Raw genomic sequence first — 15,568 nt, forward strand, 5'->3', positions numbered from 1 at the left:
CCCTAACCCCGCCGGGCAAACCTGAATTTGGGTCTATGACGCAACATCGATGACCAGAATAAATACTAACGGGCGCGTGGCTCCCACACATTCCACTCATCAACTCTCGAGATCAATCCTCGGAAACAGTATCAGCCTCCCCATCGTCCACCGGAACTCGCTCCAACTCGCCATCGTCCAATCTTGGCTCATCCTGAAGCGTATAGTAGCTCAAGTCTTTCCAGTTTGCCCACATACCCACACGATCGCACACATACTGCATCATACGCCCACCATGAGCGCTCCCAAACTGAACATCCCCGTCGCGTCCGCCCCCATCTCCACGGGCAAGAACCCTCTTTCGGCTGCGGAGGAGCCTTCTAGCCCAACGGATTTGCGAGCCAGGGCGGCCATTGAGCATAACCGCGCTCTGTCTTTGATGGTGAGCTTGACGGGACCTTGCTGAGCTTCTCTGTAGATGGTTCGGGATCTGCGCAAAGTGTGGAGGCTTACGAAGGTACGTCTGTTTACTAGGGATTCCAAGAAACATCTTCCAACATCGCGGCAGCTGTGAGTGCGCTCAGCTTTTTGCAAAATCGTTTCCCACTCTCAATCAATCTCATGACCGTTTGCCTTCCAGAGCATGCGAAACGAGCTGAACCGGATCGTTGATATGGTCCCAGAAGGTCCCCAGCGCTCGGTATGCTCAGCGCCCAGTCATTCTGTTGGAGAGATCCCTTTCCTCATCTTTCTGTCATTCAGGCATTTGCGCTCGAAATGGATGGCTTCTACTCGCTATTCACTCGGTACCTTGCGCAAAAGACCAAGTCGCAGACTCTGTATGTTGCATAAGTTGATTTGACGATCCACTCCGTTTGCAAAGGCTAACATTCGCATTTCGGGGATAATACAGCAACTGGAACGATGTCAAGTCGCCCGCACCCCACATGGTGCGTTTATGCCTTTCTGTAGAAATACTGGGGAAGAGACTCACCTCATACATAATGTTTTATGTAGATCAAAAGCTACAAAGAGCTGGAAGCGGCTGCGTCGTCGCAGAAATCTGATATTCTCGGAAAGTTGGCCGTTTTGAAGTTGAACGGAGGTCTTGGAACCACCATGGGATGCGTTGGTCCCAAAAGGTAACGCTTCCAAGTAGCAGACCAGCTGCTTTCCTTTTGATGCTCACATGTCCGCCCAATTTTTCTAGTGCTATCGAAGTGAGGGATGGCATGACCTTCCTTGATTTGACCGTTCGCCAAATTGAGGTGAGCTTAATAGTCCGCGAACCGTAGCGTTACATTCTGGAGCTGACTTCAATTGTATGACAGTACCTGAACAGCCAAAACAATGTCGACGTGCCATTGATCCTCATGAACTCCTTCAACACTGATGAAGACACACACCGTATCATCCAAAAGTACAAGGGTCACAAAATCAACATCCTCACTTTCAACCAGAGCCGATTCCCTCGTATTTCGAAGGACTCTCTGCTGCCCATGCCCAAGACGCCGGAAGGAAAGTCTGGGGACTGGTACCCCCCAGGACACGGAGATCTCTTCGAAGCTCTGGCGAACTCCGGTCTCCTCGATCAACTGCTTGCGCAAGGAAAGGAATACCTGTTCGTGTCGAACGTTGATAATTTGGGAGCTACCGTTGACACCAGTGAGTTGATATGTGCTGTATCGACCCGCTTGTGCATTTTCGCTTATAGTCAATCGAATGCTAGCCATTTTGAAGCACTTCGTTGACTCGAAGGCTGCGTTCATCATGGAAGTAACCGACAAGACCAAGGCTGATGTGAAGGGAGGAACCATCATTGATTACGACGGATCAGTCCGACTCCTGGAAATCGCTCAAGTGCCATCAGCGTACGTTGATGACTTCAAGTCTATCAAGAAGTTCCAGGTACGGACTTTGCTACGTGCGAAGGTGCCCATGCTTGGTATATTTGGTCTCATCATCTCGTTCGATAGATCTTCAACACCAACAACCTGTGGATTTCTTTGAAAGCGATAAGGAAACTCGTTGACGCGGATGCTCTGAACATGGAGATCATCGTAAACAACAAGACGGACGCGAACGGCGAGAAAGTGATCCAATTGGAGACTGCTGTCGGAGCTGCGATCAAGCACTTCGATGGCGCACACGGAGTGAATGTTCCCCGTAGCCGTTTCTTGCCTGTCAAAAGCACTTCGGATCTTCTCCTTGTGATGTCCGACCTGTACAAGTTGGAGCACGGAGAACTACGCATCAACCCGGCTCGGATGTTCAACACAGTCCCACTTATCAAACTCGGCGACCACTTCAAGAAGGTGAGATGGATCTGTTACTAGGAACTATGTAGTCGATATTGAAACCTTTTCCGTACATGTAGGTTCAACACTTCTCGCAACGCTTCCAAACAATACCGCACATTCTTGGTCTTGACCACTTGACTGTGACGGGCGATGTCACGTTCGGACACGACGTCGTGCTGGAAGGTATGTACCGGTTCAGGCGAAGGCCATGCAGTCATGGGTCACAGAGCTGATGGTTTCTCGCATACAGGCACCGTCATCATTGTGGCAAACCAAGGATCTCGCATCGACGTTCCGTCAGGTTCCATCTTGAACGATAAGGTCGTATCCGGCAACCTCAGGATCCTTGATCACTAGTTGAGTCAAAGCTGTCAGTTTTCATTCTATTCTGCCATTGCTTGGAATTAGCTCGCTTGGGAGATTGGCGCTGGACCTTGGGACCTCGTGATTGTAGTTTTGTATGCTAGGAATGTCTTTTGGACGTAGGATTTGGCCTCGTTCTCTGAGTAGCTTCTCGCATTTGTCGTCCAAAAACATCTAGCCTAAGCTTTTATGGACCCCATGTTTCTACGAAGAAAAACATATAGTCAGAGGGGGTCCACATGACAAACACAACCACAATACCCAAGTCCAGATCCAGGTCCATACCTAACATTTTACCGGTGTTGGATTTATGCCACACGGGTGGGAAAGCCCCCGGGAGAGAGACGAGGCCTGGTCTCCGAACTTCTTTTTATATGCAAGCTTCGATTAGAAGCCTCGTCTTTTGCTCTCCCCAACTTCAAGGGTCGCCACAGCGGAAATTGAATTGAATTTGCAGGGGGATGCAATGATACGTGGGTGGGACTGGATGTGGAGAGTTAGCAGAACTTCAAACCTCAAAGCCGAATGCATTCTACCGGCTGCTGGAGGAGACCAAGAAGCGGGGAGCAAGTAATGAAAAGCTTCGTTCAATGAGTGATCTACAAAAAAAATGAGGAGGGAGCCGAGGAATCTACCAAAATGTACAGAATAAACGCCTACCGAGAAGCAAAAGGGGAAAGCTAGAGTATATACAGCGGATAAAGGGAGGAGGGGACTACAAAAGTATGCGACAGAGAAAGGGTGGATTCCAATATGGCTCCTGTTCTCAATCGAGAGGCAGCCTTCAGCACAAAGAGAGTGGCCGAGTTCAAGCGACTTCAGCGCTAACAGCCGAGCAAGCGCTCAGATCCTCAAAGAACCGCAACTTTGGCTTAATGTTGGGACAGAGCATGGCAGCTGTGGTAGGGCTCGTACGCAGTACTTTCATGCATTCCAGAGATTCGACCGTGGGCCGGTGGTTCAGGGATGTGAAGATGCGAGATGAGGTAAGGCGTTTGTCCAGCTCGACCTGGGTGGCGAGCATAGTGGGATGGTACGCGCAGTACTTCATAACTTGGTGGGCTGCAGGAAGGTAAAAAGATCAGTACTTGGTGCAAGGAGCTCTAGAACGGTGCATGTGTGAACCCACTTTTGGCCACGCCCATCTTCCTAAGGTCCTCGACGGTGATCCTGCTCCGCAGCGACTTTCTCAACTTGTCCTCCTTCAGCGCTTTGTTCAACTTGAGTGCCCTGGTCATCAACTTCGGCGAGCAGGGGGCGCCCAGTCCGTCCCCCACATCCGACCCTGACCTGCTCACAGTGCCTTGGCATCTCACATCCGCCATGGGAATAACGTTCCTCAAAGCCAACTCCTCGACTGACGGCCGGTCCCTCAATGACTTCCCCAACGACTTGTAGATGAACAACTTGCGGATCGATTGCTGCGCTACCCAGTGGGCCACACGGACCGGGCTGTTCACGTAGGTTGTTCCGTTGTTCTCTCGGAAAGGGGTGGTACGCAGAATGTTCAGAGCTACCAAGTCTCGACGAGAGGGTCGTTGGGGCATGTGGAAAAGGCGGGAAGAGACTCGGCGACGGTTACGGGATGCCAGATAGATTTTCCAAAGGATACGGTCCGTCGCGAGTATATGGAACAGGCGGCAGACTCGAGCAAGGGTCTGGAGGTCGACGTCCTCGACGAACTGTGGGAAATGTTGAGGACATGTTCAGACGGAAACAATGGCACCTTGGCCTCAGACGAATTTCGAGCTCGCAATGAAAGGCGTCTATACGGGTTTCAAACGGGTTCCCTCAGGTGCTTACCGTGAAGACCAGAGCCCAAACCTCCTTTGGTACCTCGGCCATTGCGTGGCCAGCCTCCGAGGTGTAACTTGGGTATCCGGACACTTCCATTGCGCCGAATGCGACGGCTCTAAGGCGCTTTGGTGTCTGTTTTCAGGCTGACTCTCTCTTCTGCACACTGGTTGCCGCTATATCAGGTTAGCTCGTTGAAGTGCTTGTGTTCGTAGTTGGTTTTGCGAATCGCAGGCGAACGCAGTCTGTTTCTGGTTGGGTTGAGGGAAGTCTGCGCAACTACAGTACAGTAGAATCCAGAACGGGGGTTGCGTGACACACGCGATTATTGATGACAGCACGAGTCACGACCTGGCACGCAAAGAATGCAAAGATAAAGGCTGTCGGATCCACCCCCTACCCTATATCACCGGACATTGACTGGCTCTTGGGGCGAAACTCTGGTAATACGGTGGTATATTGCGTTGACGATGCCAAAAGTGAATAGAAAAGAGTTGCTGGTGGGCTAGGCAAGCCCCTTAAATAATGGGATGGAGTCTACGGATCTACGCAGAGGTGCTTCTGTCTATGTACGAACAAAGAATGGAGCCGGTCCGTTCCGCTTGCGTGCTGACATCGCTCTGACGGCTGCATGAGGAAGGCGAGGTTAGCGATTGACGCCTCGACGTCGAGATCGAGGAAGCCCAGGAAGCCATCACGTACCATCGGTTCGCTTCACCCTGCCATTCATCAGCCTGTCTCTCCTGAAAGTAAGCGTTGCCGGATCTGCAGCGGGAGGCTCCGGAGCGGCGTTCCGCGCTACAACTCTAAATCCATCTATCGAGAACTCGCCAGGTCTGCCATCCTTCTTCTTTGACTTTTTTCGTGACCCTGCACCATCGTCGTCCCCACTTAGCCGCGTGTGCTTTCCCAAAGACTTTTGCGCGGTTGCTTTAATCTCCTCCTCCGCCTCGTCCAACTCCTCCGCAGCTTTCAACAGCTCGTCCGGCAGCCGTGTGATTCGCTCCGCCAGTTTCGATTTCTTTTCTGTTTGTTGCGCTGCGAGGCGTTCGTTTATATCCCGACGCTTCTTTCGCTCCTCAGTCTTTTGCCTATGGAAGGGATTGAGCGTGAATGAAACGGTCGCAAGATAAGGCTGAAAGCAAATTGCACATACTTCTTCTCCAGTTCCTTGGCTGCAGCAGCGGCATTCAAAGCGCGTTCACGAGCGGCGGCGACCGAAACAGCCTCAGGCTCCGCCTCGGCTTCTTCATTCTCCTCCTCTTCTTCGTCAGAGGAGTACGCAATCTCGTCAGAGTCATATTGCTCCTCCGTGGCCTTCGTCTCTTCCACCGCCTCTTCGATGGGTGTCTCGTCGGTTGACTGTGATGACTCCTCTGCTTCTGCTGCTTCTACTCCTGCTGGCGATTCTTCCCGCTCCTCCACCTGTTCCCGCTCTTCGACGGTGGTCCTCTTTCGATTTCTCAACTGCATTGCGGTTGCCTTCGGTAAGATACTGTACAATACAAATGTAAATTGGAAGGTATCACTTGCTTGGTTTGCCGTTGTCAAAACCGAGTTCAGAATTGGAACTTGAAGCCTCGAACTTAATTGCGTTGTCACGTGTAATCCAGCGAGATTATTCCCCCACAAAGGACGCTGTGGAAATCGAAGGTTTGAATCGACAAGAGAGTAAATATCACATTCAAGTGGTGATCTCAACAGGAAGCAGGTGAGACTCGATACCTTACGCAAGCAGCATTCCGGCATCCCTTACGGCGAACGAGGGCAGAGGAGAGGGATGCGCAGATGGATGGATGGATCGATGGATGGGTGCATGTGCAGTTCGACCGAGAAGGATGGGTTGGAATTTGGAACGACGACAGCCAATGACTAGACTTTGCAACATGCGAGCGAATGCGAGAACAGTAGACCAGGGTGCACACCCCATCTCTAGCTGGAACGAACGGATCCATTGTCAATGGTGCTCCGGGACTTCAGTAGCACCGCCCATGTCGTCGGGTGAATGTGCGATGGTCATTCTCAAAGTCACCAATCCCATCCCGTCCTGGACCGGCTCGGACTCGCATAGACACAGCTGGGGAGGTCGAGACGATCGCGACGGAATGTCATCTGTGGCGAGCGTTGGGGATGGCTAGAGAGGGGCTGGGCGGCTGGTCGTTACGAACGGTCCCAGGCGTACGCCTTCGAGTAACGCCTCCAGTGCTGTGAACGAGCGCTATCGATAGATATAACCCTGAATAGCGAGTCAACCGTCGGGCCTGGCATGCCGAGGAGCCCTTTTCATCACGGTTTTGACAATGACCTATTCACAAGAGGGTTGGGAGAGTTTCACCGATCTGGCACGGCAGGATGGTCCGTGACACGAGAGCGCTAACGCGCCCTTGCTCCCCCTCGTTTTTTTCTTAGCCAACTGTACTTCCACTTCGATAAGACAAAATGGGTCGTGTTATCCGTGCTCAAAGGAAAGGTGCTGGTGGTATTTTCAAATCCCACACCAAGCACCGCAAGGGCGCTGCCAAGCACCGTTCCCAAGACTTCGCTGAGAGGTATGTGGGTCAGGAAATCTGAGTTGTCCGGTTTGCTTTCGAAAGTGCTTACGATTATCTACTTTGTCTCCACCAGGCATGGTTACATCCGTGGTCTCGTGAAGGAGATCATCCACGACCCTGGACGTGGTGCCCCTCTCGCCAAGGTTGTCTTCCGTGACCCTTACCGCTTCAAGCAGCGTGAGGAGATCTTCGTCGCCACCGAAGGCATGTTCACTGGCCAGTTCATCTACTGCGGAAAGAAGGGTGAGTTTGATATATGTTAGATCGGATGTCATGTCAGCGTCAGAAACTTATGTCGCAAATTTCTTTCCTCTGAATAGCTGCCTTGACCGTTGGAAACGTTCTCCCTCTTGGCTCCATGCCCGAGGGTACCATCGTTTGCAACATGGAGGAGAAGGTCGGTGACCGTGGTGCCATTGCTCGTTGCGCCGGTAACTACGCCACCGTCATCGGTCACAACGCTGACGACGGCAAGACCCGTGTCAAGCTCCCTTCTGGCGCCAAAAAGGTTCTCGACTCTGGCTGCCGTGCCGCCGTCGGTATCGTCGCCGCCGGTGGTATCGTCGACAAGCCCTTGCTCAAGGCTGGTCGTGCCTTCCACAAGTACAAGGTCAAGAGAAACAGCTGGCCCCGTACTCGTGGTGTGGCTATGAACCCGGTTGATCACCCCCACGGAGGTGGTAACCACCAGCACATTGGTCACGCTTCCACTGTCAAGCGCAGCGCTCCCCCAGGTCAAAAAGTTGGTCTCATTGCTGCCCGTCGTACTGGTCTTATCCGCGGTACCAAGAAGCTTGGAGACAAGGCTTAAGTGTCTGCGGATGTATGATAATCGGCCTTTGCATATATGGCTGTCGACTTGTCATGTCATTTGTGCTAATAGAAAACATGAAAAACAACGTCTGCTGGCTTCAATGAGCGATGCACCTTCGGAATCTTGTTTGGATGGCGGCACGCTGTCAAAGACATGTGAAAGAAACTGCAGAATATCTACTTGAAAGGATATGATACACAACTAAGTAAATGGCGGAAGAGCTACCATCTGATTACTAGACTAACTCAAGAACTCCCCAGCGTCGTTGCCCTCGGCTTCAGCAACTGCACCTTGTGGAGCATCAGCCGTGGCGTCATCGTCCTTCTTGATACTGGCCAGGGCCAAAGCCACCTTCTCCTTCCGCAATGTACTTCGCAATTGCTTCCACAGGATGACATTGTAGTAGTTCACGAGGACCATCCCCAAGAAAGCCATCCACCAGGTATAAGCTGGGAACGCCCAGTTCGGTCGGTCCTGGATGCCGACCTGGTACGTGATGTACAAATTCGCCAGGATGCGGGTCGGGACATACGTCGCTGACAGACCCGCCGTGGCAAACTTGTACGCCGTAGCGGCCGTGGCCGGCAGGTGATCGAACCCGTTGTAGAACAAGACCAAGATCTTGCGCACGTGTATGAAAATGGAGTTGAACTCCACGAGTAGCGTCAAAACCAAGTAGGGTGTCAGAGCGCACTTATGCAGCGCCGCGGAGTAGCACACCACCGTGACGATGTGATGCGCCCATATCCCCAGATTGCGGCCATACACCCCCGTCACGGCCATATCCCAGCAATCGGCGATGAAATACCCCGCCGAAAAAGCCACAGTCGTCCGTGACGCAGCCAGCGCCCAGTGGTTGGCCTTCAGACCCTGCAAATCTGTCAAGAGGTCTGGGTGGGAGGCGAAAGTGGAGAGAACGAGGTAGGAGGAGCAGACGGCGTGGAGGAAGGAGGCGAGGTGGTTGGCGAGGAGGGTTTGCGTCTTTGGTGGGAGGTGTTTGGTGGCAGGCTGCTGGCGTAATGTGATACGGAGAAAGATGTGTCGGAAGAGGACGAAGGCTATGAGGGAGGAGATCATTTGTCTCCAGCCTTCGAACGTGCAGTAGGCAACCGTTGTGCCCGCCATGGTCGTGAGGTTACTCTTCGTTGGAGGGGTGGGGGTGTTCAAGATTCTCACAGTTTGAGGCAGGCGAAGTGCCTGTCAGCCTCGCAATAGGGCCCCCAAGCGAAAGTAACTTTTAGCTCGAGCTATAACGATACCGGTGGCAGGTCAGGTCAGGATATCCTGTTTTGTGTTGACAGCGAGCCATTTCTTGGCCGAGGCTTTTATGGCTTGCTTTTGCGGGAGGAAAAAGGCTGGAACCTGGGCTGGAACTCCACAAAAGCCCAAAAATGCACAGGCGCGCGCACAGACGGATCGGCGTTTGCAGATTGACGGGCCGATTCCCTGGAAAACCTATTCTTGGGCACGCTTAACCCTCTGGCGACCCTACCACGAATCGCACTGACATTTGATGTTCTGCCGTTGTCCGGGAAGAGCAATGCGGGAAGCGGCGGAGGTGTTTATCGGCTCCATAACCAGCATTTTATGGGATTTGGGTGCACAAGTGTCACAGGCCTGACAAGCCCTGTCTGCTTTGTACTGCACAAGCGTGCATCTAGATCGGCTTAGCGGTTGGAAAGCCGGCACGTTTTGACATGAATGGCAACGCTTTCCAAATGTTGAACAGGATGGGTAGTGAGCCGAGTTACTCACACATTATTTCCTTCCCATGCCCATCGACATTCGGGGACTGGGCAAATCTGAGAAGCCCATATCGCTTTTACATATGTATACAGTATGTGAGCACTGAGCACCACAGACGATGCTATCCATGAGTCATGCTCGCAAGGGCAACGGAGGGAGCGGTGGCAAAATGCGGTCGATCTCGAGCGAAGGAGCGAAGAGACGCGTCTTACGCAAGCAACGCGAACTTCGCCCTTCTTCATCTTCTTCTCCCCCTTCGGCCGAAGCAACAGGTCAGACGCGCCCTTCTTCTGACGGGTGTATTCTTAAAAGAGGGTCCTCCCAATATCATCATCAGATGAAGAAGGCTCTTCTTCGCAGAGACCCGTTCCCCGTAATGTTGTTGTTTTTTGCATGTCATGACTTTTTGTGGGCTCTTCCGTAAGCACCGGCCGAAGGTCCTGCTGAAAGAATGCCGGACCAGAAAAAGAAGGGAATTGCGAAGGTCCCTTGTTGGCCACCGACAGCTTCAAGTGAGGAGGGGTATCGCAGGCTTCCATAAGCCTGGATTCTCACGACTGCTCCAATTCCTCTTCAACGTTCGTGATATATAAGAGCTCTTGCAGCTGTCTTCGCCCACCTTGCTTCTTGATTTCTTGTCCCCCCAAGCATAGCTAAAACGCATCGCACACCTCTACCCCAACTCGAACTGACGACCAATCTAGCACGTTGCAATCCTAGCTCTCCTCTCTCGTTCTCGTCACATCCGCTGCTTTCGCTGCGTACGAACACGCATCACCTCTCCAAGCACCAAAACCAACCAACTCGAAATGCGCGCTTTTACATTGCCAGCCGCATGGATCTTGGTGCTCGCTTTGCTATCGTGCCTTGCCATTGGGGTATGTACTTCTCATCGCTCTTTACCGTCGTTGATCTAAGCAGCGCCTGTGCACAGAATGCATGTGTGCAGCCGTCGTTGTCTTCTTGACGCGTTATGAACGCGCCTCCACCTTGAGACTGTTTACTCACCAATGTCCCAACCTTTCGCCCCTTCCAGCCAAAAGCAGTATCAGCCGTCCCAGCCGTGCGCAACATCGCTCTAGAGAATGGCATCATACCCTGCCCATCCGGTCGTCACCTCACCATCCTCCCCGTGGATAACTCTGACGGCGTCACGCTCGGCCAGCTCGCGATTGAGAGCGATGTTGTCCCGCCACCCACGTACACATACACCCTCGAGCTCGACCTTCCGGACAACTCGGTCGTCATTACCACCGATGGGCTCGTGCAACTCAACAGCCCTGGTGGTCTGGGTCCAGACAAGGCTGTCGGCTTCAAGGCAAAGGCGTCCCCCGTCCAACCGGCATCCGTAGGAGATCTCTCGCAGTTCTTCCTCGTGCAAATGATCTAGAAAGACGTAATACAAACCTAAAGCTCCGGTCTTGCGCTATCCGTCCATCGGGTTAGCAACCATCTCCATCCACCGACCTAAACTTCATCGCAATATCACCTTCACCGATGGCGGCCGTTCAAGCGCACCCTTTCACCACCCTCATCATTGCGCGTGCTTCAACTTACCTTATGTATCTTGCTCTGTTATTTATTCCCGCACTCTTTGGGCGGGCTGGCAAACCCCTTGTAAATGTAAATAGATTGTGCTTCCCTTCCTGGACCTTCAAATGTACCAAAACCCCGTCTTTCCCCCTCCGATGCTTCGCGTATGACATTGAGAGCGAGGTACTTTTCGTCATGTAAACTATTTTTATACCCAAACGGTTGCAATAGACTCCTGCACATGTGAACTATATTGAGACTTGCGGACGAGTATTTGGTGGGCAGTCGACTTCATTCAACGAGTGATATGCTACATTCTACGTACATGAAGCGCTCGCTCCAAAGGAGTCCTACGCACCTAGGCTCATATTCATCTAAAAGCTTCATCCCTCGGCCCTCGGGCGTCTCTCCAGCCCCTCGACGCATGCGGCGCCGCTCCATATCCCCTCCCATCCCGCTGATGTTGCCCATCATAGTGATGGTTTCGCTGCCGCGACGACGAAAACGACGAGAACCCACTCGCCCGCGCTCTAAAGTCCGCCAATTTACTCTCGATCGCACGCGCTTGGCTAGACCACAGCGGCTCGTAAAAGTCCGTCACGTAAGATGCATACTGTTTCACGATGTCTTCCTCGCTGCCCTCGAGGAGGAGGAGGGAGTCCACACCCGACGCATCGTCTGCGGCTCGGACTCGGGCGAGCGCTTGGCGGAGAGTGTCCAGCGCTTGTAAACCGGCCTCATTCCTGTTGAAACCGGCTGCTACTAGGTAATATGAGCTGCGGATGGTGTGGAGCTGCGTGGGCTTTACTGGGGTGAGCCGGTCGAAGTGTTTGCGGAGGAAGCAGAGCTGTTCGAGGTTGTGCAGCTGCGGCTTGATGTTGGAGACGATGACCATGGTCCCGCCGTGCGCTAGATTCTGCATAGCGGCTAGTAGTTGCGAGAAAGACAACAACTGCCGTGCACGGACCCGCATTGGCGGCGGTCCTGTCCGTGATGGATCCGCCGTGTGCTGATCCCTGTATATGGAGCCGGCTATCACAAGGTCGCACGCTGCCTCTGGCGATCCCTCCTCGCCACCATCGCCCTTCTTCAGGTCCTCGTACCAGATCTCCTCCGGCCGGTCCGTCACATCCCTATACAAGCATCGGTACCGCTCCTTCTCCTCCAATACGCCGTCAAGGATCATCGGCAGCCCACCCACATCAGGAGGCAGCGTGACGCCCAATCCATGCGCATCCGCGTTCTGCTCCAATACCCACCTGCTGAACCCACCAGGCGCACATCCAAGGTCAAGAAAGTGCTTCACGCCCCCGTTCTGCAACTTCACACCCGATCCCTTCGCTACTTCCTCCATAGCTCCTTTGAACTGGTTGGCGAATCGTGTGTCTGGAGCGGAGGAGGGTCGGCTTGAGGTGACCTCCTGTTCGCTGCCGTCTTGCCCGACGGTATCAGAGTCCTTTTGCACGGCGGTGAGAGCAGCGGAATGCGCTCGGTTCTTGCGAAACATGCGTTCCACGGTAGGCTCGTTCTCAAATTCTTCTTTCAGGGTTTGCAGACGACGCAGCGTCTCGCAGTGCGTATACAGGTGTCGGTAGAAAAAGTCCATGTCCTCCAGCGACGGCTGACGCTTACGATACTCGCTAGCTGAACCTTCTTCGCCGGATACTGTTTCTTCCTTGGAAAGAGGGCCGTCCTTCTTGGACTCCCTCTGCGCCGCCGCTGCTCTTTTGTGCGGGGGAACGTATGCCATTCTGTGTTGACGACTGCAGCGCCAAAGTGAGTTCGAAGTTCGGGGAGAAGGCCAAAATTGGAGTTCCCAGAAAGGGACCTTCAGGATCTTCAGGTGATGGGCAGTGCAAGGATGAATCGGGTCTTGACCGTCACAGGCATCAAGTCGAGTATATAAAGTTCGGAAGAGGTGCAGGACGAGTCATGTCACCATGTCACCAGACCCATCGAATATGTGTGAAAATTCATTATTCTTCAACAATACACCTCTATATAAGTCAGCACACCCCCAAAATCTGACCTAACCCCTCTGATCCCCTCCTTTGTCCACCCGCCTTAAGCGAACAGCTATCGCCTGCTCTTCAGCACCTTCTTAATCGCAGCAGCAACGACGCTACCAGACTTCTCCACCTCCTTACGAGAGTGGCTGGCAGAGACGGCTATGCGGATACTCGGGGAAGGCACGTTGAGTTCCTGTCCGTGGACGTACTTTGCTCGAGTAATGAGGACACCGTTCCGCATGGCTTCCTCGACCACTTCCTGGAGCGCCTTTTCTTGTTCATCGACGGGTTGGTCGAGGAGGTCCGAGAGGCGCACGTGGAGAACGGGTGACTCGTCTGGGCCGCTGCATTCTACCCTCTGCACACCCTTGCGAATCGTTTGGCGCATCAGGACCGAGTTCTCTTGCAACCTCGTGACCAGTTCTGGATGTGCTTCCACGTGCTTGATGCCCTCCATAGCCGAAACCGCCAGAAGCGCGGGCAAGGAGGCGGAGAAGACGTAACCCTGACCGCTCAGGCGTTGATGCTCGACAATCTCTTTCGATCCGCAGCAGAAACCACCGCCAGCCCCCAGGGTGTTCGCCATGGATGCAGTGATCATGTCGACGTCTTTGGGTGAGATGCCGTAGTGGTCGCAAACACCGGCGCCGCGTGGTCCGAGGACTCCCAGGGACATGCTCTCCTCGACAATCAAGCGGTACTTGTACTTGTTCCTCAGTTCGATCTAGGGTTGAAGATATCAGGTCAGCATTGGAATGGTACCACCAACAGCCTAACTCATAGTCATCCATACCAGTTTGGGCAGTGGGCAGATATCTCCGTGGTTCACGTAGAGTCCTTCAACGACGATAAATTGGCGAGTAAGAGGCTTTTTCTTCTTCAGAGACTCTTGCTGGACCTGCTTCAGGACTCGCTCCAGGTCTTCCATGTCATTGTGTTTAAAGTACTTGACAACACTCCTCGACACTTGAATGCCCTTCTGAACCGCAAAGTTGACGCCAGAGTCTCTGTGAATGAAAGAAGGTGAGCCACTGATACAGATAGACCTGATCGTATTGCTGGAGGAACTTACGCAACGATGATGTCGCCTCGCTTGGAGAAAGCGGGGATGACACTTCCAATGGTGGAGAATCCCTGAGAGTACACAATCGCATCCTCGACTCCAATGAATCTCGACACCTCCTTCTCGAGGTCAATGTGTACATCGATCGTTCCATAGAAGCCACAAGGTCCACAGGTTCCCACGCCGTACTTCCGAACAGCTGCGATGGCTTTCTCCTTCGTGGATTCCTGGTTCATAGCTCCGAGGAAGTTGAAACTCGCAAGATTCAATTTCTCCTTGCCGTCCGCAAGCTTGACTTTCGGGCCTGAGGGTCTGGATGAAGCGATTTTAACCAGCCTTGTTCTTTCGAATGTGCTTTACCAGATCTCCAAGGCATACCCGCTAATGATAGGGATCTTCTCCAACTCCAATCGTTGCGCCTCAGTCGGTGGAACGACCAACGGCTCCGGCTCCCATTCATCGATCAGCTCTTGTATCTCCTATTCACGGTAAAGCAAGTGTGAGAAGTTGCTCTCGAGTTCCGCAGCTGTTGCAGGCGAGCGGAAGCCTCCCAAACCAACCTTCTCCGTCAAAATGATCTTCTCGTGCTGCTTTCCAGGCTTGTACTTCTTGCCGCCGAAGTACCAGATCAAGAAAATGACGAGGCCGATTTCCAAGAGGGTGCGATAAGGATCGTTCTGGTAGGACGACTTTACGTACAGCGCAAGAATTCGGCTGCCTGGAATGGCGCTGTACATGTTGGACGCCAAGGCAATGGTGCTGTTCACTGTCACCACCAACGAGTCCGCAAGGTCTCGTGCGGCATCGTTGACGAAGGGTCCTGCATATGATCCCAGTGTAGACATGGTCACTGCTTCTATTCGACTGTTCGGCGGATATCAAACGGCTGCGAATGGTAAACCATCAGTTGCCACCCTAAAAGGCCAAGAATGACTCAAGCAAAACCTGTTCCTCACCTTGTGTCTGAATATATATAGATCGACGCTTTGAGGAGCCCTGTGCCACTGGTTTGACTACTACCGACTGACTGCCAAGGTCTCAATTCTAGGTGACAAGGGCAAGGGCAGAATGGGCGTCCCGGCGAAACGCAGAAGTTTTTGCCGCGGCAGGTTGGATCTCGAAATGCACTTGCCAATTGGCCGCCGTTCGTCTTTGGCCGCCGGGACGCGTTCGGCAAAAATTGTCGCTGATGACTCACGAACGCTGGGTGAGGGTTTCGACAGTAATACTGTCGACCGAGTGCAGAAAATACTGAGAGATGGGAACGACGATGTATGGTACAGTACAGTAACTTTCAGATGTCCACCGTAGCAGATGTCCCGCCGAATTGTCAGGCAAGAAGATATCCACTGCTGACAGACCCTTCTGACCGCAAGCTTGTCAGATCACATGTGAGCAGCCACGTCGGGGCGCCG

General features: G+C 53.0%; 8 protein-coding genes across 8 annotated transcripts; 4 read left to right on the top strand and 4 right to left on the bottom strand.

Annotated features, from left to right (window-relative positions):
• The first annotated feature begins 100 nt into the window (after positions 1-100).
• Positions 101-2,924, top strand: EV422DRAFT_519582 (UTP--glucose-1-phosphate uridylyltransferase-domain-containing protein). Its single transcript, XM_053069603.1, has 12 exons — positions 101-421; positions 514-549; positions 620-679; positions 742-818; positions 893-929; positions 997-1,121; positions 1,190-1,247; positions 1,311-1,644; positions 1,709-1,887; positions 1,956-2,294; positions 2,357-2,462; positions 2,530-2,924. The coding sequence occupies exons 1-12, from the start codon at positions 275-277 to the stop codon at positions 2,634-2,636; spliced, it is 1,605 nt and encodes a 534-aa protein (XP_052928168.1). The 5' UTR covers positions 101-274; the 3' UTR covers positions 2,637-2,924.
• Positions 2,925-3,053: 129 nt separating this feature from the next.
• EV422DRAFT_519584 (uncharacterized protein) lies at positions 3,054-4,879 on the bottom strand. Its single transcript, XM_053069604.1, has 3 exons — positions 4,446-4,879; positions 3,772-4,324; positions 3,054-3,704 (listed from the first exon to the last, which is right to left on the bottom strand). The coding sequence occupies exons 1-3, from the start codon at positions 4,533-4,535 to the stop codon at positions 3,451-3,453; spliced, it is 897 nt and encodes a 298-aa protein (XP_052928169.1). The 5' UTR covers positions 4,536-4,879; the 3' UTR covers positions 3,054-3,450.
• EV422DRAFT_519587 (uncharacterized protein) lies at positions 4,863-6,047 on the top strand. Its single transcript, XM_053069605.1, has 3 exons — positions 4,863-5,063; positions 5,139-5,527; positions 5,593-6,047. The coding sequence occupies exons 1-3, from the start codon at positions 4,967-4,969 to the stop codon at positions 6,010-6,012; spliced, it is 906 nt and encodes a 301-aa protein (XP_052928170.1). The 5' UTR covers positions 4,863-4,966; the 3' UTR covers positions 6,013-6,047.
• An 828-nt stretch (positions 6,048-6,875) lies between these two features.
• Positions 6,876-7,799, top strand: EV422DRAFT_492826 (translation protein SH3-like domain-containing protein; the record flags this gene model as incomplete). Its single annotated transcript, XM_053067628.1, has 3 exons — positions 6,876-6,985; positions 7,062-7,231; positions 7,309-7,799. 3 exons carry the CDS (start codon positions 6,876-6,878, stop codon positions 7,797-7,799), a joined length of 771 nt encoding a protein of 256 aa, XP_052928171.1.
• A 118-nt stretch (positions 7,800-7,917) lies between these two features.
• Positions 7,918-9,128, bottom strand: EV422DRAFT_315254 (uncharacterized protein). The gene is made up of 2 exons (XM_053066219.1): positions 8,979-9,128; positions 7,918-8,890 (listed from the first exon to the last, which is right to left on the bottom strand). Exon 2 carries the CDS (start codon positions 8,877-8,879, stop codon positions 8,043-8,045), a length of 837 nt encoding a protein of 278 aa, XP_052928172.1. The 5' UTR covers positions 8,880-8,890; positions 8,979-9,128; the 3' UTR covers positions 7,918-8,042.
• A 1,229-nt stretch (positions 9,129-10,357) lies between these two features.
• EV422DRAFT_504306 (uncharacterized protein) lies at positions 10,358-10,938 on the top strand (the record flags this gene model as incomplete). Its single annotated transcript, XM_053068421.1, has 2 exons — positions 10,358-10,426; positions 10,585-10,938. 2 exons carry the CDS (start codon positions 10,358-10,360, stop codon positions 10,936-10,938), a joined length of 423 nt encoding a protein of 140 aa, XP_052928173.1.
• Positions 10,939-11,365: 427 nt separating this feature from the next.
• On the bottom strand, positions 11,366-13,013 carry EV422DRAFT_315347 (uncharacterized protein). The gene has a single exon (XM_053066220.1). It carries the CDS (start codon positions 12,829-12,831, stop codon positions 11,452-11,454), a length of 1,380 nt encoding a protein of 459 aa, XP_052928174.1. The 5' UTR covers positions 12,832-13,013; the 3' UTR covers positions 11,366-11,451.
• Positions 13,014-13,034: 21 nt separating this feature from the next.
• On the bottom strand, positions 13,035-15,316 carry EV422DRAFT_584573 (pyridoxal phosphate-dependent transferase). Its single transcript, XM_053073433.1, has 6 exons — positions 15,110-15,316; positions 14,714-15,039; positions 14,532-14,632; positions 14,163-14,465; positions 13,884-14,097; positions 13,035-13,814 (listed from the first exon to the last, which is right to left on the bottom strand). The coding sequence occupies exons 2-6, from the start codon at positions 14,996-14,998 to the stop codon at positions 13,158-13,160; spliced, it is 1,560 nt and encodes a 519-aa protein (XP_052928175.1). The 5' UTR covers positions 14,999-15,039; positions 15,110-15,316; the 3' UTR covers positions 13,035-13,157.
• Between the last annotated feature and the right edge of the window lie 252 nt (positions 15,317-15,568).

This window comes from Fimicolochytrium jonesii (assembly GCF_025526975.1).
Source record: "Fimicolochytrium jonesii strain JEL569 chromosome Unknown EV422scaffold_4, whole genome shotgun sequence".
Classification (NCBI taxonomy): domain Eukaryota; kingdom Fungi; phylum Chytridiomycota; class Chytridiomycetes; order Spizellomycetales; family Powellomycetaceae; genus Fimicolochytrium; species Fimicolochytrium jonesii.

Coding starts and splice junctions, on each gene's coding strand:
- EV422DRAFT_519582 (XM_053069603.1), top strand. CDS start 275: ATGAGCGCTCCCAAACTGAACATCCCCGTCGCGTCCGCCCCCATCTCC. Junction 1,122..1,189: donor GGATGCGTTGGTCCCAAAAG/GTAACGCTTCCA, acceptor CAATTTTTCTAG/TGCTATCGAAGTGAGGGATG. Junction 2,463..2,529: donor ACACGACGTCGTGCTGGAAG/GTATGTACCGGT, acceptor TCTCGCATACAG/GCACCGTCATCATTGTGGCA.
- EV422DRAFT_519584 (XM_053069604.1), bottom strand. CDS start 4,535: ATGGAAGTGTCCGGATACCCAAGTTACACCTCGGAGGCTGGCCACGCA. Junction 4,325..4,445: donor TTTGGGCTCTGGTCTTCACG/GTAAGCACCTGA, acceptor CATTTCCCACAG/TTCGTCGAGGACGTCGACCT. Junction 3,705..3,771: donor GAAGATGGGCGTGGCCAAAA/GTGGGTTCACAC, acceptor ACCTTCCTGCAG/CCCACCAAGTTATGAAGTAC.
- EV422DRAFT_519587 (XM_053069605.1), top strand. CDS start 4,967: ATGGAGTCTACGGATCTACGCAGAGGTGCTTCTGTCTATGTACGAACA. Junction 5,064..5,138: donor TGCTGACATCGCTCTGACGG/CTGCATGAGGAA, acceptor GCCATCACGTAC/CATCGGTTCGCTTCACCCTG. Junction 5,528..5,592: donor TTCGCTCCTCAGTCTTTTGC/CTATGGAAGGGA, acceptor AATTGCACATAC/TTCTTCTCCAGTTCCTTGGC.
- EV422DRAFT_315254 (XM_053066219.1), bottom strand. CDS start 8,879: ATGATCTCCTCCCTCATAGCCTTCGTCCTCTTCCGACACATCTTTCTC.
- EV422DRAFT_315347 (XM_053066220.1), bottom strand. CDS start 12,831: ATGGCATACGTTCCCCCGCACAAAAGAGCAGCGGCGGCGCAGAGGGAG.
- EV422DRAFT_584573 (XM_053073433.1), bottom strand. CDS start 14,998: ATGTCTACACTGGGATCATATGCAGGACCCTTCGTCAACGATGCCGCA. Junction 14,466..14,531: donor AAGATCCCTATCATTAGCGG/GTATGCCTTGGA, acceptor CGCTTCATCCAG/ACCCTCAGGCCCGAAAGTCA. Junction 13,815..13,883: donor TCTGCCCACTGCCCAAACTG/GTATGGATGACT, acceptor CTTCAACCCTAG/ATCGAACTGAGGAACAAGTA.